Source organism: Vespa velutina, chromosome 9 (assembly GCF_912470025.1).
Source record: "Vespa velutina chromosome 9, iVesVel2.1, whole genome shotgun sequence".
NCBI classification, from domain to species: Eukaryota; Metazoa; Arthropoda; class Insecta; order Hymenoptera; family Vespidae; genus Vespa; species Vespa velutina.
This window is the reverse complement of record NC_062196.1, coordinates 2970905-2992791: the sequence shown is the minus strand read 5'-3', so window position 1 is coordinate 2992791 and position 21887 is coordinate 2970905. Positions and strand designations below refer to the sequence as shown.

General features: G+C 31.2%; 1 protein-coding gene and 1 long non-coding RNA gene across 8 annotated transcripts in view; both read right to left on the bottom strand.

Moving 5' to 3' along the window:
• Positions 1–21887, bottom strand: part of LOC124951647 (14-3-3 protein zeta) — a 49459-nt gene that overhangs the window by 8524 nt on the left and 19048 nt on the right. For 3 of the 7 annotated variants that reach the window (XM_047500385.1, XM_047500386.1, XM_047500383.1), the window contains one exon: positions 5750–6057. In XM_047500385.1, coding sequence (XP_047356341.1) covers positions 5750–6049 — 300 coding nt within the window. In that variant the 5' untranslated portion in view covers positions 6050–6057. Of the gene's footprint in view, positions 1–5749; positions 6058–12023; positions 12073–16493; positions 17256–21887 lie in introns of those variants that run through there. The other 4 variants (XM_047500381.1, XM_047500380.1, XM_047500384.1 and 1 more) reach the window with 4 other exon arrangements.
• On the bottom strand, positions 3940–5743 carry LOC124951652. The gene is made up of 2 exons (XR_007101660.1): positions 4126–5743; positions 3940–4025 (listed from the first exon to the last, which is right to left on the bottom strand). It is a non-coding gene; the product is annotated as an uncharacterized LOC124951652 (long non-coding RNA).

Below are 21887 nucleotides of genomic sequence, written 5' to 3'. Positions count from 1 at the left end.
ATCCCTTTGAAGGAAGGAGGGTTTCCGTTATAGAACGTTGTCTTCCACTTCCGGTAAGAAGAATACGATCATTCTGAAGAGAATAGACCGTGCTCTTTTCCGAACGGAATCTATTTTCGATTTCAAGGAGGAAGAGAGAGAGAGAGAGAGAGAGAGAGAGAGAGAGAGAGAGAGAGAGATATCGTAGGTTTTCTCGAACGTGATTAAATTGTGACGATAGAAAACTAATTGACACATTGTAATTAAAATAAAATCCAAATTTTCTGCAACAATGTCGAACACAAAAATTTCTTCTCAATATATTTATATAATATATTTTGATAATACACAAAAACAAAGTGATAAACAATTATTAATCCGTAGATCAAAACTTTGAGGTCAAGAAAAAAAAAAAGAAAAAAAAAAAAAAACAGGAAAAAATGGTTGAAATTTTGATATAATGTGTAGGATGGGGATCAAAAGGTTTTTATTAGGTCATCTTAACTATCAATTACTCTTCACCTTACACTTCATCGTGACCTTTTTTAGGTTAATTTATTTACTTATTTTTTTGTTTTGTTTTAGATCGTAAAACTATAAGCTTAAATGCTTTGAAAAATATCATTTAAGAAGAGACCTTTTGACCCTGTCCTGTAGTCATAATTGCTTTTTTCTTTTTTTTTTTTTTTTTTTTTTTTTTTTTTTTTTTTTTTTAGAAATCAAAATCGATAGACATTTACTTTATGATTTTAATGCATACAAATATGAAATAAGAATATTGGTAACAATGTGAAAAATATTATTATTAATATTATAATTATTAATCTTTCATATTTTCTTAATCTTTTTAATTGTGTATTTGTTTAATTTTCTCTTTCTACTATTTCCTTTTTTTTTTTTCTTTTTTTTTTTTTTTTCTTTTTTTGATGCGCCAGAGAGAACACAATACACTTGCTTTTTCGATTGGGAACAGCGGAAGTTGGAAGTCTGTCGACACTAAGGAGATCGATGTCTTTATAAGGAGGAAATCTAGTTCTTTCACATCAGTGAAAATCTCGTTTTTCCTTCTTGGAAAACGTCCTTCTCGGGTCAACGACAGGTTACTTAATGGTTAATACAACGATTTCCTCTAACATTTACGAGGCGAATATAGCAAAGAGGAAGCTGCATCAACGGAACGACGTTCTCCTTTCCTTCTTGAAAGTGTCAGCAGAATTGTTAAATGGACGACGTATCCATCGATCGATCATTTTTAAAGATTACGAATGTACATGAAAGGAAGTAGGCGTATCTTTATAAATGGAATATAAAGTAATACTAATATTACATATAAAAAAAAAAGGAGGGAAACTATTAGGTTGACCAATAAGTATTATCGGGAAAAAAATTCTCTTAATACCTTATATTGTTTCTAAAAATTTGTTTTCAAATACAAAATAATGAATACGAGCTTATATTAATCACTGTATAATGTATCTATTGAGTTATCGAACGAACAAATAATATAAGAATTTTTTTTTTATAGTTAAAACTAATTTTTTAATAAAATTATTGACAAACTTTTACGATCATTGACCCATGTAGATAGGAAAAAAGCGAGAAAAAATGTGGACTTTTCATGTTGAAGAGATGTGTATATATATATATATAAATCTCAAGTGATTTTGTTGACTTGTATGAACAAAAAAATTAATAAATAAAAAAGAAAAGAAAACAAAAAATAAAAAATATATTGAACGAGATTATACACTTCGTGTGTGCCGTACTTTGAAACCCGTTTGGGAAGTATCACTCGTCGTCGGTCTTTAGCGTGCGCGTTCTCTTCGGATCGACTTACCACAATGAGATCTTCTTCAGTGTCTCTTTTGAGATAATATATATTAGAGGAGAATATAGAAGAGATAAGATCACTCTCATCAGATTGAATTTCAAGGATCTCGATTACGCGACTATCTACCCACCTACCATACTACTATTACTACTACCACTATTCTCCCTTTTTCTTTGAATTACGCGCTCTAGATACCGACCCGAGCGATCTCTAACGGTTTCTGTACTAACTAAAGCGACTATTCGTAAAAACAAAAATATGTACAATGACGAAACGTAGCAATAAAAAAACATTGTAAATGAAATAATATATATCAAATTAAGATAAATAATTAGTTGATTATGTATTTTTATCTTTCATTCTATTCTATTCTATTCCATAAAAAATATGTTATTATGACATAGATGAGTTTTTATCAATCCAATATTTAAGTCATCGAATAATCCTCTAGAAAATTTGTATAATAACTAAATAACACGCTAATATGCTCTTCATATACGTCTATAATTATTTTTCTACATATACATATATACAAATTTTTTTTCTGAATGTACACTAAACCCGAATTTTTTACAATTTGAAAAAATAAAAAAAAATAAATAAATAAACAAAAATAAAAAAAGAGGCTTTAAATTTTGAAAAAGAGAAATTTTTAAGATAACCTACGAATTTTTGATCCATCTTATAATAAGAATTTCGATAATACTTATTGACCAACACCTTATATATATGCATATATTATATATATATATATATAATATATATATATATATGCATATATATATTAAATATGTTTATATATTATTAAATGTGTCACCCTTAGTTTACCTTTGATGCACATATTTTATACATGGTTAATCTCAAAGAAGGACGTGCGCGTATATTTCTGTTTAAGAATCAATAGAACGCGTTAGTACGCTAACAAAAAAAAAAAAAAAAAAAAAAAAAAAAAAAAAAAAAAAAAAAAAAATTATTCTCGTATGTTAAGCTTTTGTAACAACGCCAAACGTATTTGACCTATGACACAACTCTATCTCTTTTTCTCTCTCACCGAATTCCAAAAATACTTTTAGAGACAAGGATCATTCCTAACGATTACGCGACGATAAGAAAAAGATTTCTAAACTATTTTCCATTTACGTAGTAAAAATTCAAAGAATTTATCTTATAAGAATTTTCTAACTTCGTTCAACATAACAGCAAAAGTTATTATTTTATCAAATCGACCTCAAATTAATTTTGTCGATTTAATGGTCCCTCAACGACTAAAATATCGATAAAAATTAATAATGTCACATAATAAATGACACAAATTATTCATCATTATCAAATGAAATAAAACATTTAGAAAATTAATAGCTTCTGCCATCAATGACAATCATCATGAATAAATGGATGAAATTACAAATTAATTTATTAACTCTCTACATAACAACTTTCATATCACATATATTCATATCTATATCTTGTTTTTTTTTTCTTTTTCATTCCTTCGCTATAAAATTAATTGTTAGCTCATAACCAAAAAAGATTAATATTTGTTTTCGAGATTTATATATATATTTATATGTATATATATTATTTTATATAATAAATGCATTTTTTTCTAGACACGAACACGAAAATTGAATTATAGAAGAATTATGATAAATTATAGAACGTATAAACAGAGACATATAAAATAAAAAAGAAAAAAAAAAAGAAAACAAAAAAGAAAAAATAAGGAACAGGAACTAGTAATAGGTTTGCAAATGGAACTCTGCAAACTTTCGATATATTGTATGATATTTGACGTGTTAAACGCCAATAACGACATCTGACGTTAAAACGGCGTAACTCATCGCACGTTTCCTTTTTTACGTTTCTCTATAGTCATCTTCCTTTGTAAGAAACTGTATATATATATGTCTCTGTTGGTGCGTATAATAAAAGCCACTACTAACTGAACGATAAAGCTTAAATAGCGATCGCTGCTGTGCAAACACAATATACAACGTATGTATGTAAGTAGAACGACGAACATGTAAGAGAGTTTATATTAAAAGGGTATATATAATCTAGTGTAACGAACGCGCATTTAAAACAATTTCTTTTCCTTTTTCTCTCTCTCTCTCTCTCTCTTCTCTCTCTCTCTCTCACTCTCTCTCTATCGTTTCTATTTATAGATATATGTAATTAAGAAATAGGTCTATGTGCATATAAAAAGACATTTTTCCTAATAAGGAAAAATATTATTATTATTATTATTATTATTATTATTATTATTGTTATTATTACTATGAACGTTAGATTATCCTACTTAAAATGCTACATACCATTTAATATCTGTTTGTGAAATATATTACAAGACCGACCCATCTAATAACACATATACGCATCTATTCAACAAAAAGAATGTAATTTTCTATTAGTTTTAAAACTGTTAATTTTCTCAAATACTCTACATTATAGATACAAACACACACTAGAGAGAGAGAGAGAGAGAGAGGAGGGAGAGAGAGAGAGAGAGAGAGAGAGAGAGAGAGAGACATACACTTAATGTACTATTTTAAAACTATGTACCAACTTTGACTACAAAGTCAAATAGGACGTATGTTTATATGAATCTTTTTCTTTTTTTTTTTCAAATTTCATTTTACCGAAGCCAGCACTAAAATATTATCCACTTATTCTGAGATATCCACATAACACAAATGTTTAACCCTCTATAACTTAATTTTTCTTTACGTGGAATATGACTAAAAAAAGTATGCTATATTTTTAACACCCGGTATATATATATATATATATATATATATATATATATATGTGTGTGTGTGTGGTGTAATATATCATCATATTGTATCAAGTATAAAATCGACGAAAAAAATACATTAAAAATTTCGTAGATAAACTAACAAAGAATTTTACGGTGATAAAATAAAATAAGATTAAAAAAAAAAAGAAAAAAAGAAAGAAAGAAAGAAAATTAAGATACGTACATGTGTAACACATATGCATATACCTCAGGCATGTGACATTTGAAAGTTTCACGACGTTTTATATAGCAGCGTTTCTCAACTTATGGGCCGTATTAAATTTTTAATTAGACCCCGCGTAATAATAGCTTCTATTCTCTTTCAGAACAAAACAAACAAAATGATAAATTTGTTCAGAGAATTCGTGAAAGTTCTTGAATCTATGTTCTCTAGAACATTCTTGGGAAGAATTCTTGCGAGAATATCTGCAGTAATAGAGCCATGTTATCTTTAAAATAACATCTATGAAGAAATGACTCCCAGAGGTTTAATGAATTCTTAAATATAATATTTCTTTTTGTATTATAAAACATTAGACTGATCATAGGGATGATATCGTTACAAACAAGTGTATATATATATATATAATATATATATATTAAAACGCTGCTATAGAAGGGATTATAATCAGATTATAAAAAAGATCGATATTTCAAAAAATAAGGATTAAAAAAAAGTGCTTACGCACTCTTACGCTCTTACGTCAGAGACATCAGGGATATACGTCACATGTGGTATTGTTACAAACAAATCTTACAATGTATTGGGCTGTAGAACAAAAAAAAAAAAAAAAAAAAGATTGAGAAACGCTGCTGTAGAGGAGGGATTGCAATCATATTCTAAAGATCGATATTTCGAAAAAAAAGAAAGAAAAAGAAAAAGAAGAAAAAGAGTTCTTACTTTAACCTCAGGTATATACGTCATAGACTATGAATTTCTAAGAAGGAAGAGATAGATAGAGATCGAGAGAGAGAGAGATAGAGATAGAGAGACAGAGAGATAGAGAGAGAAAAAGAGAGAGAGAGAGAGAGAGCAAAGATAAAGGATTGATATATATTTTTTTGAGAGGCAACAGCTCACATATATACAGGGACAACAAACGGATAACAACAGGACGGTCGGACACACATTTGGTTCTTACCAGAACATCGTAGCAAATTTCACGTAGTTCTTTCTCCACCTTTTCCCGATACTCCTTCGCCATCTGTTGTTTGCGTTCGGAGCCTTCGGTCTTTTGCTCAATAGATGAGATTACTCGCCACGAGCTACGTCTCGCGCCAACGACATTCTTATACGCCACTGAGAGGAGGTTCCTTTCCTCATTCGACAGCTCAACTCCCGTCTCAGTGACGGATTTCATTGCAGCTGCCATGTCATCGTACCTCTCCGCCTGTTCGGCGAGCTTCGCGCGCTGCACCAATTCCTCTTTGTCTACGGACATTGTGTCGGCTGTAAAACAATAAAAGAATGACATTTATTACTTTTTAATAATGATGATAATAATAATAATAATAATTTAATTTAATTTGATTTAATTTAATTGGATTTAATTTAATTTGATCTGGTTTCATTCGATTTGATTTAATTAAATCTTTGAACGCGATCTTTTCTCCTCCTCCTCCCCCCCCCCCTCCCAATTTCATTGCGTCCGAGTTTCACACGTGAAAGAGAAACGAAAATATAAATTTTCTATTATTTCTCATATATAACGATACTGGACTAAAGAATAAAAATAATTGGACTCAGAAATATGTCACAATGGCAAATGATCATTCTTGTCACTTTTCCAAATATGACTAATATAAGAGTACTACAAGTAAATTTGTATTATCAATTCAGCGTGACGTACAAGTTAAAAGTATTTAAAATTAAAATAAAAAAAATTGAATAAAAAGTAATGATCATCGTCGTTTGATGAATATAAGCGTACACACACACACACACAAATATTATTTATTAAATGTACACAAACACAATTTATTACTTTTTAACGATAATAATAATTTAATTTAATTCAATTGAAAATCAAAAAAACAAGAATTTAATAAAATACCATTTATTAATTTTAATAATAATAATTAAATTAAACATGATAATTCAACAAATATTCATATTATGATAAATATGACTGTATGTATACTTAAGATCAGACACAATTTTATATATATATATATATATATATATATATATATATATATATATATATATATACACAAAAGTTTCTAACATAGAAATTTGTATATACACAAAAGACGTAAAAGATTTTCGAATGATTCATCTTGTGCTCTTGACTAAACACTTTTTCTTTACCATCCCTCTCACTTCGTATTCTAAATATAAAAGACTCCTACGGTGGAACTTGGAATTCCGGTCAGCTGCTGGATGATCCTTCAACAATCTTTACAATTCAGGTATCGATACATAACGAAAGGAAAAAAGAAGAAACGGTTCCCCATCTAGGTACCCAGACAACGGATCTTTTTTCCAATAATTTTTGAAAAGTTTCAAATTCTGGAACCGTATGTCCAAAGGTTTTAAAAATCGATTACTTTTTCTTACACAACTTTTTTTTAGAACTTGTAGTTAAAAAGAAAAAGAAAAAGAAAAAAAAAATCAATTTTTTTTTCTTTTCTCACGTAATTTATCAAAGGATCTCTCATTTCTAATACAACCCCCCAAAAAGTTCACACACTGACAGACATTAATTAATTAATTAACGTAAAAAAACAAAAGTAGTATAGTCATCGAAGTGTATTCGGTTCGCTGATCTTAAATTTTTCTCTTTTCTCTCTCTCTAAAAAAAAAAAAGATAAAAAAATAAAAAAATAAAAGAAAAATAAAATAAAAAAGAACAAAAATATTCTTGTTTCGATACGTAATCTTAAATACAACATTAAATATGAATAAATGTAGTAACATCGGTCATCGAAGATGCATGTAATCGACTCAAAATCTTCGATCATCATCTTTTTTCTCTTTTTTTCTCACGCTTGCATGGATCCTAGTCATGACGGTAGAAAAAAATGAGATTACCAAAATGAACAAAAACTAGATAGAAAGAGAAAGTGAGAGAGAGAGAGAGAGAGAGAGAGAGAGAGAGAAAATTTCCAAAAATTTACTCCACTCAACGAGCAGAATCCAATTTGGGCACGATCTATCTATATATTATAAAGATCCGACGTCATTTTTTTTTTTTTTTATTAATTAAGTTTCACGATATATAAAAATAAATTTTTGCTGAAAAAAATCTCAAAGAAAGCTAATTGATTTTTTTTTTTTTTAAATTGTCTATAAACTTTTGGCCTACCGTATATATAGTTTTCGACAATAATAAATGAATATGTATATATCTCGATGTTATTACAGAAAAGACGCTACCCTTCTTACACGAAATTCATACAGATTTATAATTTCAAACGTACTACAGAGAAAGAAAAAGAAGAGCGAGAGAGAGATTAAATCAAATCATAGATTATACACCGTAGATAAGACATTAAGATTGTAATGTCGGGACTTAATATCTTTGAGTTTCGCGATCAAATCGCTTTATCTAAGAACTCGATCTGTCCAGTAGTAGTAGTAGTAGTAGTAGTAGTAGAATAATAGTAGTAATAATAAAATATTACTAGTAGTAGTAGTAGTAGTAGTAACAGTAATAACACTTGACACAATCTTACATTTATCAGATTAATTATTTCCATGTTAATAATTAAATCCTTGTTATCTATCATTAATGGAAGAAGAGACATTGCATCAATAAAATAGAAAAAAAAACAGACTACAGAAATTTAATATCAGACACGCGTAAAATAAAAAAAAAAAAAAAAAAAAAAAAAAAAAAAAAAAAAAAAAAAAAAAAAAAAAAAAAAAAAAAAAAAAAAACAATTTTCCAAAGGTTAAATACTATCTTTTTGATACACAATCTTCTTCTATTCGTCACGCTTGAAGAGATCTCTCCTTTTTCTTTTTTTCTTTCTTTCTTTTTCTTTCTCCCATACACTATGCATATCCTTGGACTCTTCTTTCTTAAACCCTACTTATATGCGTAGGCATACTTGGTCTCGCACAAACACATAGCGCTAAGATTCCTGGTACATTTTAACCACGCACAGTTTCCAAGACGATAAATCATGCTTTAATCTCAACGATTCGGTATGTACCACGAATTATACTCACGCATATACATGTATTTGTACAGGGTGTCTCTAAAATTCTCACGTAATTTTTAAAAGACAATATTTTTTTTTCAGATTGTAAAAATGCAAAACTAAAACGTGATAACTCAAAAAACTACAGGCCAAAAATCTCGAAAAAAAAGTGTAATCGATTTTTTTAAATCAACTGGGAATTTTTGACCCTCGTTGTAGATGTATACATATATTGTTTGATCGATAATTCTCATTAATTTTATTCGAAAAAAAATAAATAAATAAATAAAAAAGAAACATGAGAAAATAAATAAAAAGATAACCTTTAAGTATTTCGATCGAATTCAAAAACTTTATTATCACTAACCTATCGAATTTTAAGAACGGTAAGATCATGTTGGTCGATAAAATAGATTTTAGTAAATTTCTTCGAAAAACAAAAAAAGCTCGATTTCTTTCAAAAAAATTTACTTTTCCATTTACTTACAAGACAGATAATAAGTTAACATGATAGATACCTATAATCATCTCAAATGAATCACGCGATTACTACTATAGTACTACTACGAAATATACATAGGAGTTAGTCACGAGTATGTATTCCGATGTGTTGGTACGCACGCACGCACGCACGCACACGTTCATTCCACGTGTTTGATTTGTAATCGCGTGACAATGACACGCCCGAAAAGCAAGCGAGAGAGAGAGAGAAAGGGAGAAAGAGAGAGAGAGAGAGAGAGCGAGAGAACCGGTCGATTCGATACGCATGAACGAAAAGCAATGTCTTCGTTGAACGGCTGCGTAATTGATCCTTGGTATATGCTAACGATAAATGCAACGATGATGATTCATCGCTTTGAAATGAGTTGAACGATAATTAAACGAAAAAAGAAAAGCAATAAAAAACAAGAAAAAATAAAAAGGACTGAACGCATGCGTAAGGCGCCATTTTTTTAAATGGCCGTCCTCTCTCGGCTAGCTTCGAATAACGTTCGAATTAAAACGATGACTCGAATTATGCTTACGCAGAAATAGGGGAGGAAAAAAAGAAAAAATACAAATAAGAAAGAAACGAAACAAAAATTAATGAACGGAACCGTACACATGTAGGAAGCCATTTTTAAAATTGGCCATCCCCTCTGAGAAAGCTTCAAATGACGTTGTGTTCAAAGCTGATACATATATCCTCGACGATGTAATTTCCTTTTCCGCTCGATAATCATAGTTTTCCCGATAAATTCATTGTCGCTACAAAGAGCGTGAGAAAAACGAACGTTAGTTAAAAAAGAAAAAAAAAAAAAAAAAAGAAAAAAAAAAGAAAAAAAAGAAAAAAAAGAAAAAAAAGAAAAAAAAAGAAAAAAAAACAAAAAAAAAGAAAAAAAAAAAAAAAAAAAAGAAAAAAAAAAAAAAAAGGAGAAAAAAAGAATTAAAAAAAAATCAAAAGCAAGCGTCATCGTTTATTCGCAGATTGCACACATGTGAGAGGGGTTATAGACGCACATTTCGAGCTTGACCTGACGGTCAATAAATCGTTTGAAAATTGCTAAAGGGTAGGAGGACGAGAGAGAGGGGGGGAGGGAGAGAGAGAATGTTCAATTACCTGGAATTCAAGGAATCGATCGTGAACAAGCATGTACACGCGCGCGCGTACTCACACGCATGCACACGCATACACACGCATGTACACATTTAATAGAGAGGAAGAAGCGTCAAGTGTCCTCTGTGTGATGAATCACACGGTTATTGCAAAGAGAGTCTATGGACGCGCTCTCTTTCTCTCCCTCTCCCTTTCTCACATATAGGTATGGCGTATTAGCGATATAAGAAAGAAAGAAAAAGAGAGTTGTATATAAAGTGCCCACACAATTTTCTCAATGAACCAAATAATTGTACTCAAGGATGAAAAGTATAGAAGTACGCCGGATATTGTGTCACCTGCGACCTGGTAAAGAATGCAAGACCTATCGGACACGCACCGAGAGACATCATCCAATACATATAAATGAATCGTTTAATCTAGTCATTCTCGAGTAAGTTGATTATTGTTAGCCTCGACCTTGTCCGAATAAAAAAGAAAGATTAAAAAAAAAAAAAAAGATTTAATTAATTTCTCGCATTGTCCTAGTTAATTATGTATAATTTATACAATTTTCGTCATATCGTCGATGATTTTAAAATCACTTGGCGTAAATAAAAATCTGATTGACGTAGAAAAGTTAATAGGAAATTTTTTATGAGTGATAAAAAGAGAAAAAAAAAATGTACACAAAAAAATTATATATATACATAATATAATATAATACTATTTCAACGAGGCGCATTTCAAATTGATCAAAGAAATTATATCGATGGCAAAAATCTATAAATAATAAAAAAAAAAAAAAAAAAAAAAAAAAAAAATGTAAAAAGGAGAAAAAAGGGGTGACAAAAAAGAAAATTTTTGTTTTCGAAGATCGATGCGAAGTAGACATTAATTTCAATTTTGAGATATATCGAAAAATCTTCTCGATTTCTTCCTCGTAATTTCTATCTAATATTATTGCAATATATGACGACGGACGAGGACGATTGTCAACTAGAAACACAAGTGAGCGTGCAATTCTCTTTCTCTTCGATACGGTGAAGAGAACAGACAAACAAAAGAATCCGAGGTAGCTGCAAGCAGATGAAAGGGACACGGTGTCCAATTTCATTTGCTCGCTTCCGTTTCGTTTGATATTTGTTGTTTTCGAGATAAGAGAAAAATAGGTAAAAATAGTACTTAGAATTGTAGCTGATAGAAACAATATTTCAACGAGAAAAAAAAAATGACAAAAAAGAAAGAAAAAAAAATTACTCATCATGATACATTATTTACATAGAATTTTCACACATAGATCACACTGTATCTATGCTTACGCACTCGAATAAATATTTAACGAATCTATTTTATATATATATATATATATATATATATATATATATATAATATATAGACGCATGCACGCACACACACATTACGTTTCCGGTCGTCTATTTTACCATTATATGATGGTAGAGACGTAACGTTGGAGAAAAGAGCGGAACATGACATACGTAGTGCGACCACGTGATATAACGTGGGCTTTTCAAGAAATGGAGATTACAAATGTTATTATATATGAATACGCAAGAGATTCGAAGGATAGAAAAGAGAGAGAGAGAGAGAGAGAGAGAGAGAGAGAGAGAGAGAAAGAGAGAAAGAGAGAGATGTAATTCGGTATCCTATATTTAATCCCGCGTGATCACCTGGCTTTAAAGTCACAAGTTCTCGCGCGCGCATAAGCCGGCACTGCGTCGCCGCCGTCGTCGTCGTCGCGACGAACGCAGAAAACAGTGTTGCCGGATCTCTACATCATGAGGGGCCCCGTGGAATCCAACGACGCCGGTGAAATATTTCCGGCGTACGCTTTTAGAGCGGAGATCGCGATTGGAACTTCTCGTGCCGAATGACGCCGATGTTAGACGCACACACTTAACTAACCTATCTACCTACCTACCTATATACCTCGATGGACATTATAGAGATATTTCCGACACATTCAAACATTTTCAATGAATTACAAAATATATCGTGGAAAATTTTTGTATAACAAGCTACGATTATTAAAAAATATCTCGAATCACGACCAACCTGTGACTATAACTCTGTGATTCAGAAATTCAAAGGACTCGTTGGTGGTTATTTTTTGTCATAATTCTAAGAATCTTTATACGCTTCGTTATGAGTAATATAATCGATGATACTTGAAACGATCTTTGACCGTTGCTTTTTCTTTGTGATCAGTGTGATATACTATCTTGTCGCGTTCGATGTAATATAAATTCAATGATTTCATAAGAGAGGGGGGGAAAAGAAAAAAGAGAAAAAGAAATCTGTGAAAAAAATGACTATCTCACGAATTTTCATTGTTAAAGCGATGAAAAAGAAAAAAGAAAAAAAAAAAAAAGATATACAAGTTGTTCTGCGAGAACTCGCCCAAGACGTTAACCTAGGAAACGAATAAATTTACCGTCCTCCGTCATTACGTCATGCAGCCAATATAATACGCCAAGTAAGAGACTGAAACGTTATAGTGATGATTCACAGGCTTTCAAAGAGCGTGTCTTTAACCGACTACGACGATTACGACGAATTCGAGGTGGATAGATGAATAGCATGAGAAACAAGAGCAGCAACACGGGCGCTTTTAAATACACGGGAAATAGTATAAATTTATAATAGAAGTCTTTCGTATTTCGCGAGAAAAAAATCAAACCGGCCATCTTGATTTCTTTTATTGCGGATACGCACCATCGGCCATCTTGATTTTCTTATGAAAAACAGATTATGAAAAACGGATGGAGGATACGATGATCACTGCAAAGTAAGAAGTTTCTAAGTAAACTCGAGGAATTTAGTATTTTTGCAATTAGTGTATAACATCTATTGTATAGTAGAAAAAAAAATAAAGAGAGAGAGAGAGAGAGAGGAGAGAGATAAGTAATATTATCTCGAGTGCTTATCTTCTCTCTATCGCGCTACATTTTACTGCTTTGATAAGAACATTTTCACGTTAACGAACATATATATATATATATATATATATATATATATATATATATTCTGCAAAGATTACAGAAGCTGTGAATAATTTTTATGAATTCAATGTATAGTAGATATATTTACATATAAGAGTGAGCCAAAAGTTCTTAGACACTTTTAAAAAATCGATTACTCTTTTAAGGGTAAAAAAAAGAAGTAAATCCTAACTTGTAACAATATGAAGAATTCTTAAAAGAGAGTAATTGATTTTTAAAATTATTCAGATACTTTTGACTCGATAATTTCATCAATTTCTTTTAAATCTTATCCTAATCATTTATAGACCGAAAAGTGAAATATACCTCGTTACTACCCTTTTATTAATCGAATTAAAAATTCATTTAAATGAAATTTATTAATATTAATATTAATATATATATATATATATATATATATATATGTATGTATATATATATATATGTATATATTAGGGGGACCGGAAAGTAATGTCGTTTCTGCGCATGTAGATATTTGATTGTGATTAAAAATAAAAACTTGTTAAAAATTCATTCGTTTGAATTTAATTTGAGAAAGCGACATTACTTTCCGGTCCACCTAATATATATATATAATGAATAAAAATTAATATGTTAATATTAAAAATATTTCTTCTTTTTTTCTTTCAATTAAAATAGTATAATGATGAAGTATGAAAGAATTCGATAACGTTTCAAGATGTAAAGATTTTTAATGGAATATTTGAGAACAAATACGCAAGTAACGTAGTAGAATCTTAAAGATTTATAAATATTTCCCAGTTCATATATACGTATAATTAACATATGACATTCTCATTTACAAGCTTGATAAAGATATTAAAGTAGATTATTAATGCAATGATAAATGAATTAAAAAGGAGGTGGAAGACCTCCAGAGCTTGCTGCAACATGACACGCAAAGAGAAAGATTAAAAGAAAAGAGAAAGAGAGATTGTTCTCGATTCGTCTTCGTTCATAAATTATTATTCCATGCAAGACTTGAATGCAAATGGCCTATCGATGTTTCGATTCATATTCTTTGATTATAAGAGAGAGAGAAGGGAGAGAGAGAAAGAGAAAGAAAGAGAGAGAGAGAGAGAGAAATTCGAATGTCAAATTTAAAAAAAGAAATTCTATTTTCACGAACAAATAGAAACTTTGAATTTTGATAATCAGAGTTTCTTAAATGTGTATTGCCGCTTATCGAAAACTCGATAAAACACGATTTTCAGATCTTACGTAACATATTATAATCTTTTTTTTTTTTTTTTTTTTTTTTTAATATATTGATCCGATACAACTAAAATATTATATAGAATATAAGAAAAGTTTTATTTATCTGATAGATAAAAGTGAGAAAATATCGTAAGACTTGAGACGAAAAAAAGGAAAGAAAAAAGAAAGAAAATAAAAGAAAAAGGATAAGAAAAAGACACGAGATAATCGTAGAGAAATATCTCTCGTTCAATATATCGCTAAGCTAACTCCTGACACGCACGACGGAATAAGAATTCTAATCTCGCGACGGCGTTGGCGACTCTCTAAACACACCAACATATTTCTCAGCGTTCCGTAGAAACTACCGCGCAAAAGAGACATATTTAGACGTACACTAAGTGTACGCTTCCGTACAAGGCGATAGTAAGTTTTTGAATAATTCACAGCAATTTTTCTAAAAAAAAAAAAAGAAAGAAAAAAAAAATCACACCCGAAAGCGATTTTTCAAATTTAGTCCTAAATATTCTACACATATACATACATGTTCTCTATAATTGCAAAGAACTAGTTAATAAAATGATTTATATAATACAGTGATTAATAAATAATTGTTATATAAAAAATATTTAGCGTTGAAATTATATTAATGAAAAATTACAACGAATTTTCCTATACGCGATATATATATATATATATGAGACAAGAATAAATGCGACATAATACGAAGGTCGTTTGAAAGCGAGAAAGAGAGATAAAGAAAAATAGAAAGAAAGAAGGAAAGAGAGAGACACGCCTCGTAATCCTTTGAGGTTATGGTCGCCTTCGTCGTGCTCCACCTTCGAGCGTATAACTGCGTCGTCGTTGCTTACCGAGAAGCACCGAGCTAGACCGAAAGCACTACGGCGCTACTTTCACGAACGAACGAACGAACGAACAAGAGAGAGAGAGAGAGAGAGAGAGAGAGAGAGAGAGAGAGAGAGAGAGAGAGAGAGAGAGAGAGAGAGAGAGAGAAAGAGAGAATGGGCCAAGTACGCGCAAGCGCATACTAATAAAAAGAGCCTATATATATATATATACATATATATACACATATCACCAAAGCTCAAAATTCCTCGCGTGTGCTTTTCGATAACGCAGCTAAAACTCTTAAAATTTGTTGAGCTTGGTTTAGAAAACATATATACATACCATACATACATGCATACATATATATATATATATATATATATATATATATATATATATATATATATATATATATATATAATATTTGTATTTAAGAAACAAGAAAGGAATATCTTTTGAGAGAGAGAGAGAGAGAGAGAGAGAGAGAGAGAGAGAGAGAGAAAGAGAGAGAGATAAGTTAAAATATAGCTAATAAAAGCCCAGTTAGCTAGAGCTAGGCTATCTGTGCATTAGCTGTCTATCTCTCTCTTCTTTTGCGTCGCAGAGCGCACGATAGTGTGCCGCGGGGATCAATAGATAGCCTCGACGTTTCTTACGCTCTTCTTTCCTTTTTCCTGTTTTTTTCTCTTTTTCTTCTTTTTTTTTTCTATTTTCCTTACGTTTCTGAGGTAAAAAAAAGTACATTCAAAGAATGACCAGTAACATTCATATCGTGTCATCGTCAATGACGAAAACCACGACATGGTTATAGACGTCCGAATCGTTAGAGAACGGAAAGTATGTGTGCGGAGAGAGACAGAGAGGAGAGAGGGAGGGAGAGGAAGAAAAAAGAAAGAAGATAGTAAGAAAATTTCTTATTGCAATTAAATCCAGTATGACTTAGAAGACGTTATAATTCTCTAATAAAAGATATGATTGATATCTAAAATAACAAGCGTAATGATATTATATGATAAATTATTATTACTACATAGTAAAAATAATACTTATATAAAATGCAAACGTACGTGACGTCACATTTATTACACCTACCTATGTAGTTTTTATAGTCTTTGTACAATAATACTTAAATAAATATCACGATCGGCGGTGTTATACGACGATTTCGGTTAATTCTTCGATCGTCGGGCGAAGAAAGAGCGAGAGATAGATAAATAGAGAGAAAGATAGATAGAGAAAGATAGAGAAAGAGAGAAAGAGAGAAACAAAGGGCGGGGTAACGACGAGATCCTTCGAAATAAAAGAACTGACTAGACAATTCGCGACGGAGTTTAATAATCGCGTCGCGGTAGGGAGGCGTGTATAAAAACGAGTGAGAGAGAGAGAGAGAGAAAAAGAGATACCGCACGCGCACGAGATAAAGAGAGAGAAAGAGAGAGAAATGGATAGATAGAGAGAGAGAGTATATGTGCGCACCCGAGAAAGCTATAATATAGCCGAAGATAATATGAAGAAACACACGCCGTGGAAAAGAAGTAACTATATTATAAACGCTTCGGATTCGGTTTTTCTTTAGTCGCACTCGGTTACGATAATACCGCACATCCCTCGGTGACCACTCCCGCACAGCGACTGAGCCGGCAACGCCGCTCGTTGGTGGGGACTCGTAACGCATCGGGTACCGGGGCTCGGTTGAATTCGTTCGAGTTCGTTCATACTCGTATTTATTCGTTATAACTCGTGCGCACGAGGCACCGTGTATTGATCCGCATGGCCGACCGACCGAAGGCTGCTTGGGTGGGGCAGCGCCGTCCCGGGACGCGCGACGACACGACGCCTCGCGCCGCAACGCGCGAGGACGTCAGATCTCCTCCTCCGCCATCTCCTCCTCCATCACCTCCTTTTCCTCCTCTTCACTCTTCCTATTCTCGTCTTCCAGAACTGGGCAATTTTTTTTTTAGTTTTTTCTTTTTTCCTCTTTTAATTATTATTATTATTATTATTATTATTCCTCAACGAGAGGCAGAACAAATAATTATTCGCAGATAACACAATATGTACGTATTTAAGGATCGATAAGTTGGATAATTACATATATAACATCGTCATGGTTGATCTATTTCTCTCACAAATAAGTCCACGTTTCATAAATATCCTTTCTTTCTTTCTCTCCTCCCCTCTTACTCTCTCTTCTTTCTATATGCCTGAATAACCTTATAATTAATAAATCATACTCATAATGCGTTATAACGTTTAATACAACTTAAAAATTTATTTTGAATAATTTATTAAATATGTAGTCAATTGTGAATCGTTCAATAAAATAATGAAAATAATATATAAAAATTTGATATATTTAAAAGAAATATTAATATTATTTATCGTTTGTTTCGTTGTAACATATTTCTCCTTTATCTTGTTTCTTTTTTATTTTATTACTTGCCATCTCTCTTTTACCCTCTTTCCGTCCATAGTCTCTTATGGTTAAGTTAATACTGTAATCTCCCTTTGCATTTTTATTTCAATGACATAATTCCTTCTGCTATATCTTTTGTCTTTGTACGAGATGGTCTTACAAAGATAGACACACGCACACTATATATATATATTAGGACTTTATGAAGATTTTATTTGTATATAGATCATTATAATTCCCAATGTACAATGTCCTGACGATCGAATTTAATCTCGTTAATTAAAACAGTTGCTATTTATTATATAGATCAGTATTCTTAAATGTTATAATTAAATATTATAAATAAATAAAATGGTCAGTATTTCTAATGAAATTTCAGTATTTGATATAAATGATGCAATATATATATTGATCCTTAATTATTTATACCGAAAATACTCACGTAATAAATTATAATCACTTAATTTTACAAAATACTTATCATTAATAATAATAATATACAACAGCAATAAAAATAAGTCATTATTATTATTAAAATAAAAAAAACCTGAGCAAATAAATAGAAATTAATCGAAAACTATGTTTCACTTAGATAATAGATCCAATTTTTTTGAGAATTTTCAATTCAATCTACGTTCAATGTTTCTTCGCGATAAGAAAGATATTAGAAATGTATTTCTTTGTTTTATTTTTGTTTTATGTTAATCTTGGTCGGAAGAAAAAGAACGTTAAATGTCTATCAATATGTTAACACTTTGTTCCTAATCGTGAGAGATTTCTCCAAAATGCTATTTAACGGCGAACCAAATTTTCGATCGCTTATCGCCAGTATAAAGCCATAAACGAAGTTTCTACGAAAACGCATTATTGCGGAATAGAGAAAGAATGAAGAGGGATGGGTGAGGATGGGGTTTTAGAGAGGAAGAAATAGAAAAAGAGAATGAGAGAGACAGTCAGACAGACAGAGATAGATAGATAGATAGATAAATAGATAGATAGATAGATATATTATATATATATATATATATATATATATATATATATATATATAGAAAGAGAGAGAGAGAGAGAGAGAGAGAGAGAGAGAGAGAGAGCGATCGTTGACCCGAGTAAGCTACTCTTGATCCTACGTGTCTTTCGAGAAGCGTAGGCGTGTATACTTATGATCGAAAAGTCAACTTCTTCTTGATAGGTCCAACGTTTTAACATAAATAATATTATGGATATCATAAAAGAGGAACGCACACGTTCTCATTGTGAATAAACGTACGTATAACTATTTTTATATGTCACAGCTATATATTGTGATTTTGTAAATCACAATTTTATATACATATGTACATATTTAATTTTATATATTAAATATGTATGTATATTTGTTTATCGATAACATTAAATGAAAAAGCAAAATGACAAGAGAAGTAGTATGATCACGATATTATATTATGATAGTATCATAAGCGACGATGTACAACATATCACACTTATGGTAGTCTCACCTAGTTATCTTAATTAATGATCAAATTAAACGTATAGGAAATGCTCTTATACGGCGCAACAATCGATCGATAAATAAATATATAATTATTGTAACGCGATTATCTCTGTGTATTGTCTAATGGTCGAACCATTAAACATATAAAAAAAGGAGATCTCACACATCTCAGAGTTGAATAAATTTGTTTCTCCAGCTTTTTTTTCTTTTTTCTTATTTCATAGATCGTGATATGAAAACATCCGATATGAAAAATGAAAAAAAGAAACAAAGAGGTAAAGAAAAAAAATTGAAATGTGGTCAGCCATAACTTGAGTTTTTTTTTTGTTCAATTGAAAAAGAAGAAAAAAAAAAGAAAAAAAGAAAGAAAAACAAAGTATAAAGAGAATATTCAATCTCTTTTTACATTATTTTTTAAGAACATATTGAAACCAGAATAAAGGAAGTTGATTTACAAAATAGCTTCTATCCATCTATTTTCTATCATGAATTCATGAGAATCTATTGAGATCTGTATTGACGATCAATCTAATGTGTATCGATCACAAGAAGAAACGTTTGGTATGCCCATTTTTGGATAAAGCTGAAAAAGTAAATAGGTTACATAAGAGAGAGAGAGAGAGAGAGAGAGAGAGAGAGAGAGAGAGAGAGAGAGGGGGGGGGAAGGAAGGGAAGAAGGGAAGGAAAATGAATGTGTGTGTGTGTGAGTCCAGGTTAAATACGGGTTTCGTGAGCGCAAATGCCTTCTCTTCCGAGGCGAATTCGTAATCGAGCGGCTGCACTTCGATGGATCGATATTGGTTCAAGGTTTTCAAAGAGATTCAAAAAAAGGATTGATTTTAACTATTTATTGTATCTGAATACGAAGCATAAATAAATGGGAAATAAAAGAAGAGGGAAAGTCGTTTAACGATCTATACCAAATGTTCTCTGGATCATAATCGGCCCATCATCTCGACATTCCAAAAATTTCAATGGATTCACAATAGTAATATTTTCGATTATATCGATGATAAGATAACGAATGCAACGTGATTTTCTAATTGTCAATTCGCCCATCAATCGATCCTTACCCATTTTACGGGGGCGTATGCCTTTATACATTTGAGATACATTGATCTATCTAGACGAAAAACATACAATATTGGAAAAATATAAGTGTACGTATGTTTTGTATATATATATCATTCTTTTCAAAAATATTTCCTTTATGATCGAAAGAAGCGAGAACGACATGTTTTTTGGATTGTCTATAAGCGCATTTTTTGGCTCTTTGAAATTTGGATGATCAAAACGTGAACATGATTGGTCGATCTCAAACTACATGCGCCATTTTTGATTGGAACAATTCCTCCTCGACTGAGTATGGAATATCAAAAGAGGATTTAATAAAACAAGATTTTACATATATATACGTAACCGATATAACCCAACTAATCGATACGGACAAATATTTTCCGGCAAATATATATGTATATATATATATATATATATATATATATATATATATATATATATATATATATATGTGTGGTAATAAATTTATTATATATCGATAAATTTCTATTACGTAACTATTCTCATTATTTTGTCGTTCTATTCAATCGATATAGTACTAGGGGATATATATGTTAATAACAAAATACTTCAAACGACATTTATCCATTTTCAACAAATCAATTCGTTTGAATCTTGAACGTATGTATGTACGTATATTAAACCTCGTTAATATCGTTTATCGACTTTTGGAATGGTAAAATTTTTTCGAGGAAAAAAGAGAGAGAGAGAGAGAGAGAGAGAGAGAGAGAGAGAGAGAGAGAGAGAGAAAGAGGATAAAACTCTTGTTAACAGATAATATTAACGTGTATATACGAACGTTCATAAAAGCACCTCTAGATATGTTTGTGTGTGTGTATGAAAACAAAAGAGATTGAGGAAAATGAAGAAGATAAAAATGAGAATTTTAAGAGAAAGAAGTAGGGAAGGGGTAGGGGTAATTATTATGCTGCGATATAACGTGTAAAAAAGAAAGAAAGAAAAAAGAGATAGACAGATAGATAGGTAAAGATAGAAAGAGAGAGAGAGAAAGAGAGAAAGAGAGAAAGAGAAAGAGAAAGAGAGAAAGAGAGAAAGAGAGAGAGAGAAAAGGCGAAGGCTGAAACAGGAGGAGGTTGGTAAGTCTGAAATGAAATATTGATCTGCGGAGGCGCGCGCAGCCCCTGCAGTCGCGACCCAACCCTTGTCCACCATTTTCCATCGGTTTCGCCATTGTGAGCAAAGCCGAAATGTCAGCGACTCTAACTCCAAGGCGACCTCTTGAGGTCTTTAGATACATACATATAAAGAAACTATCGACGCTGTGTTCGTTAAAACGCGAAGCAAAATAAGTTTTATTTCATGTTTATGTTTAATATTTCTTTCGCATTCATCTGTCTTCTTCTTCTTCCTTTTTTTCACGTAACTATCGACCCTTCTTAGAAAGCATCCAGACCGCCCTCAATTCCGCCCCGCCCAAACCACTAACCCTTCTCCTCATTCTTCCTTCTTGTCTTCTTATATTCTGACCAAAGAGAGA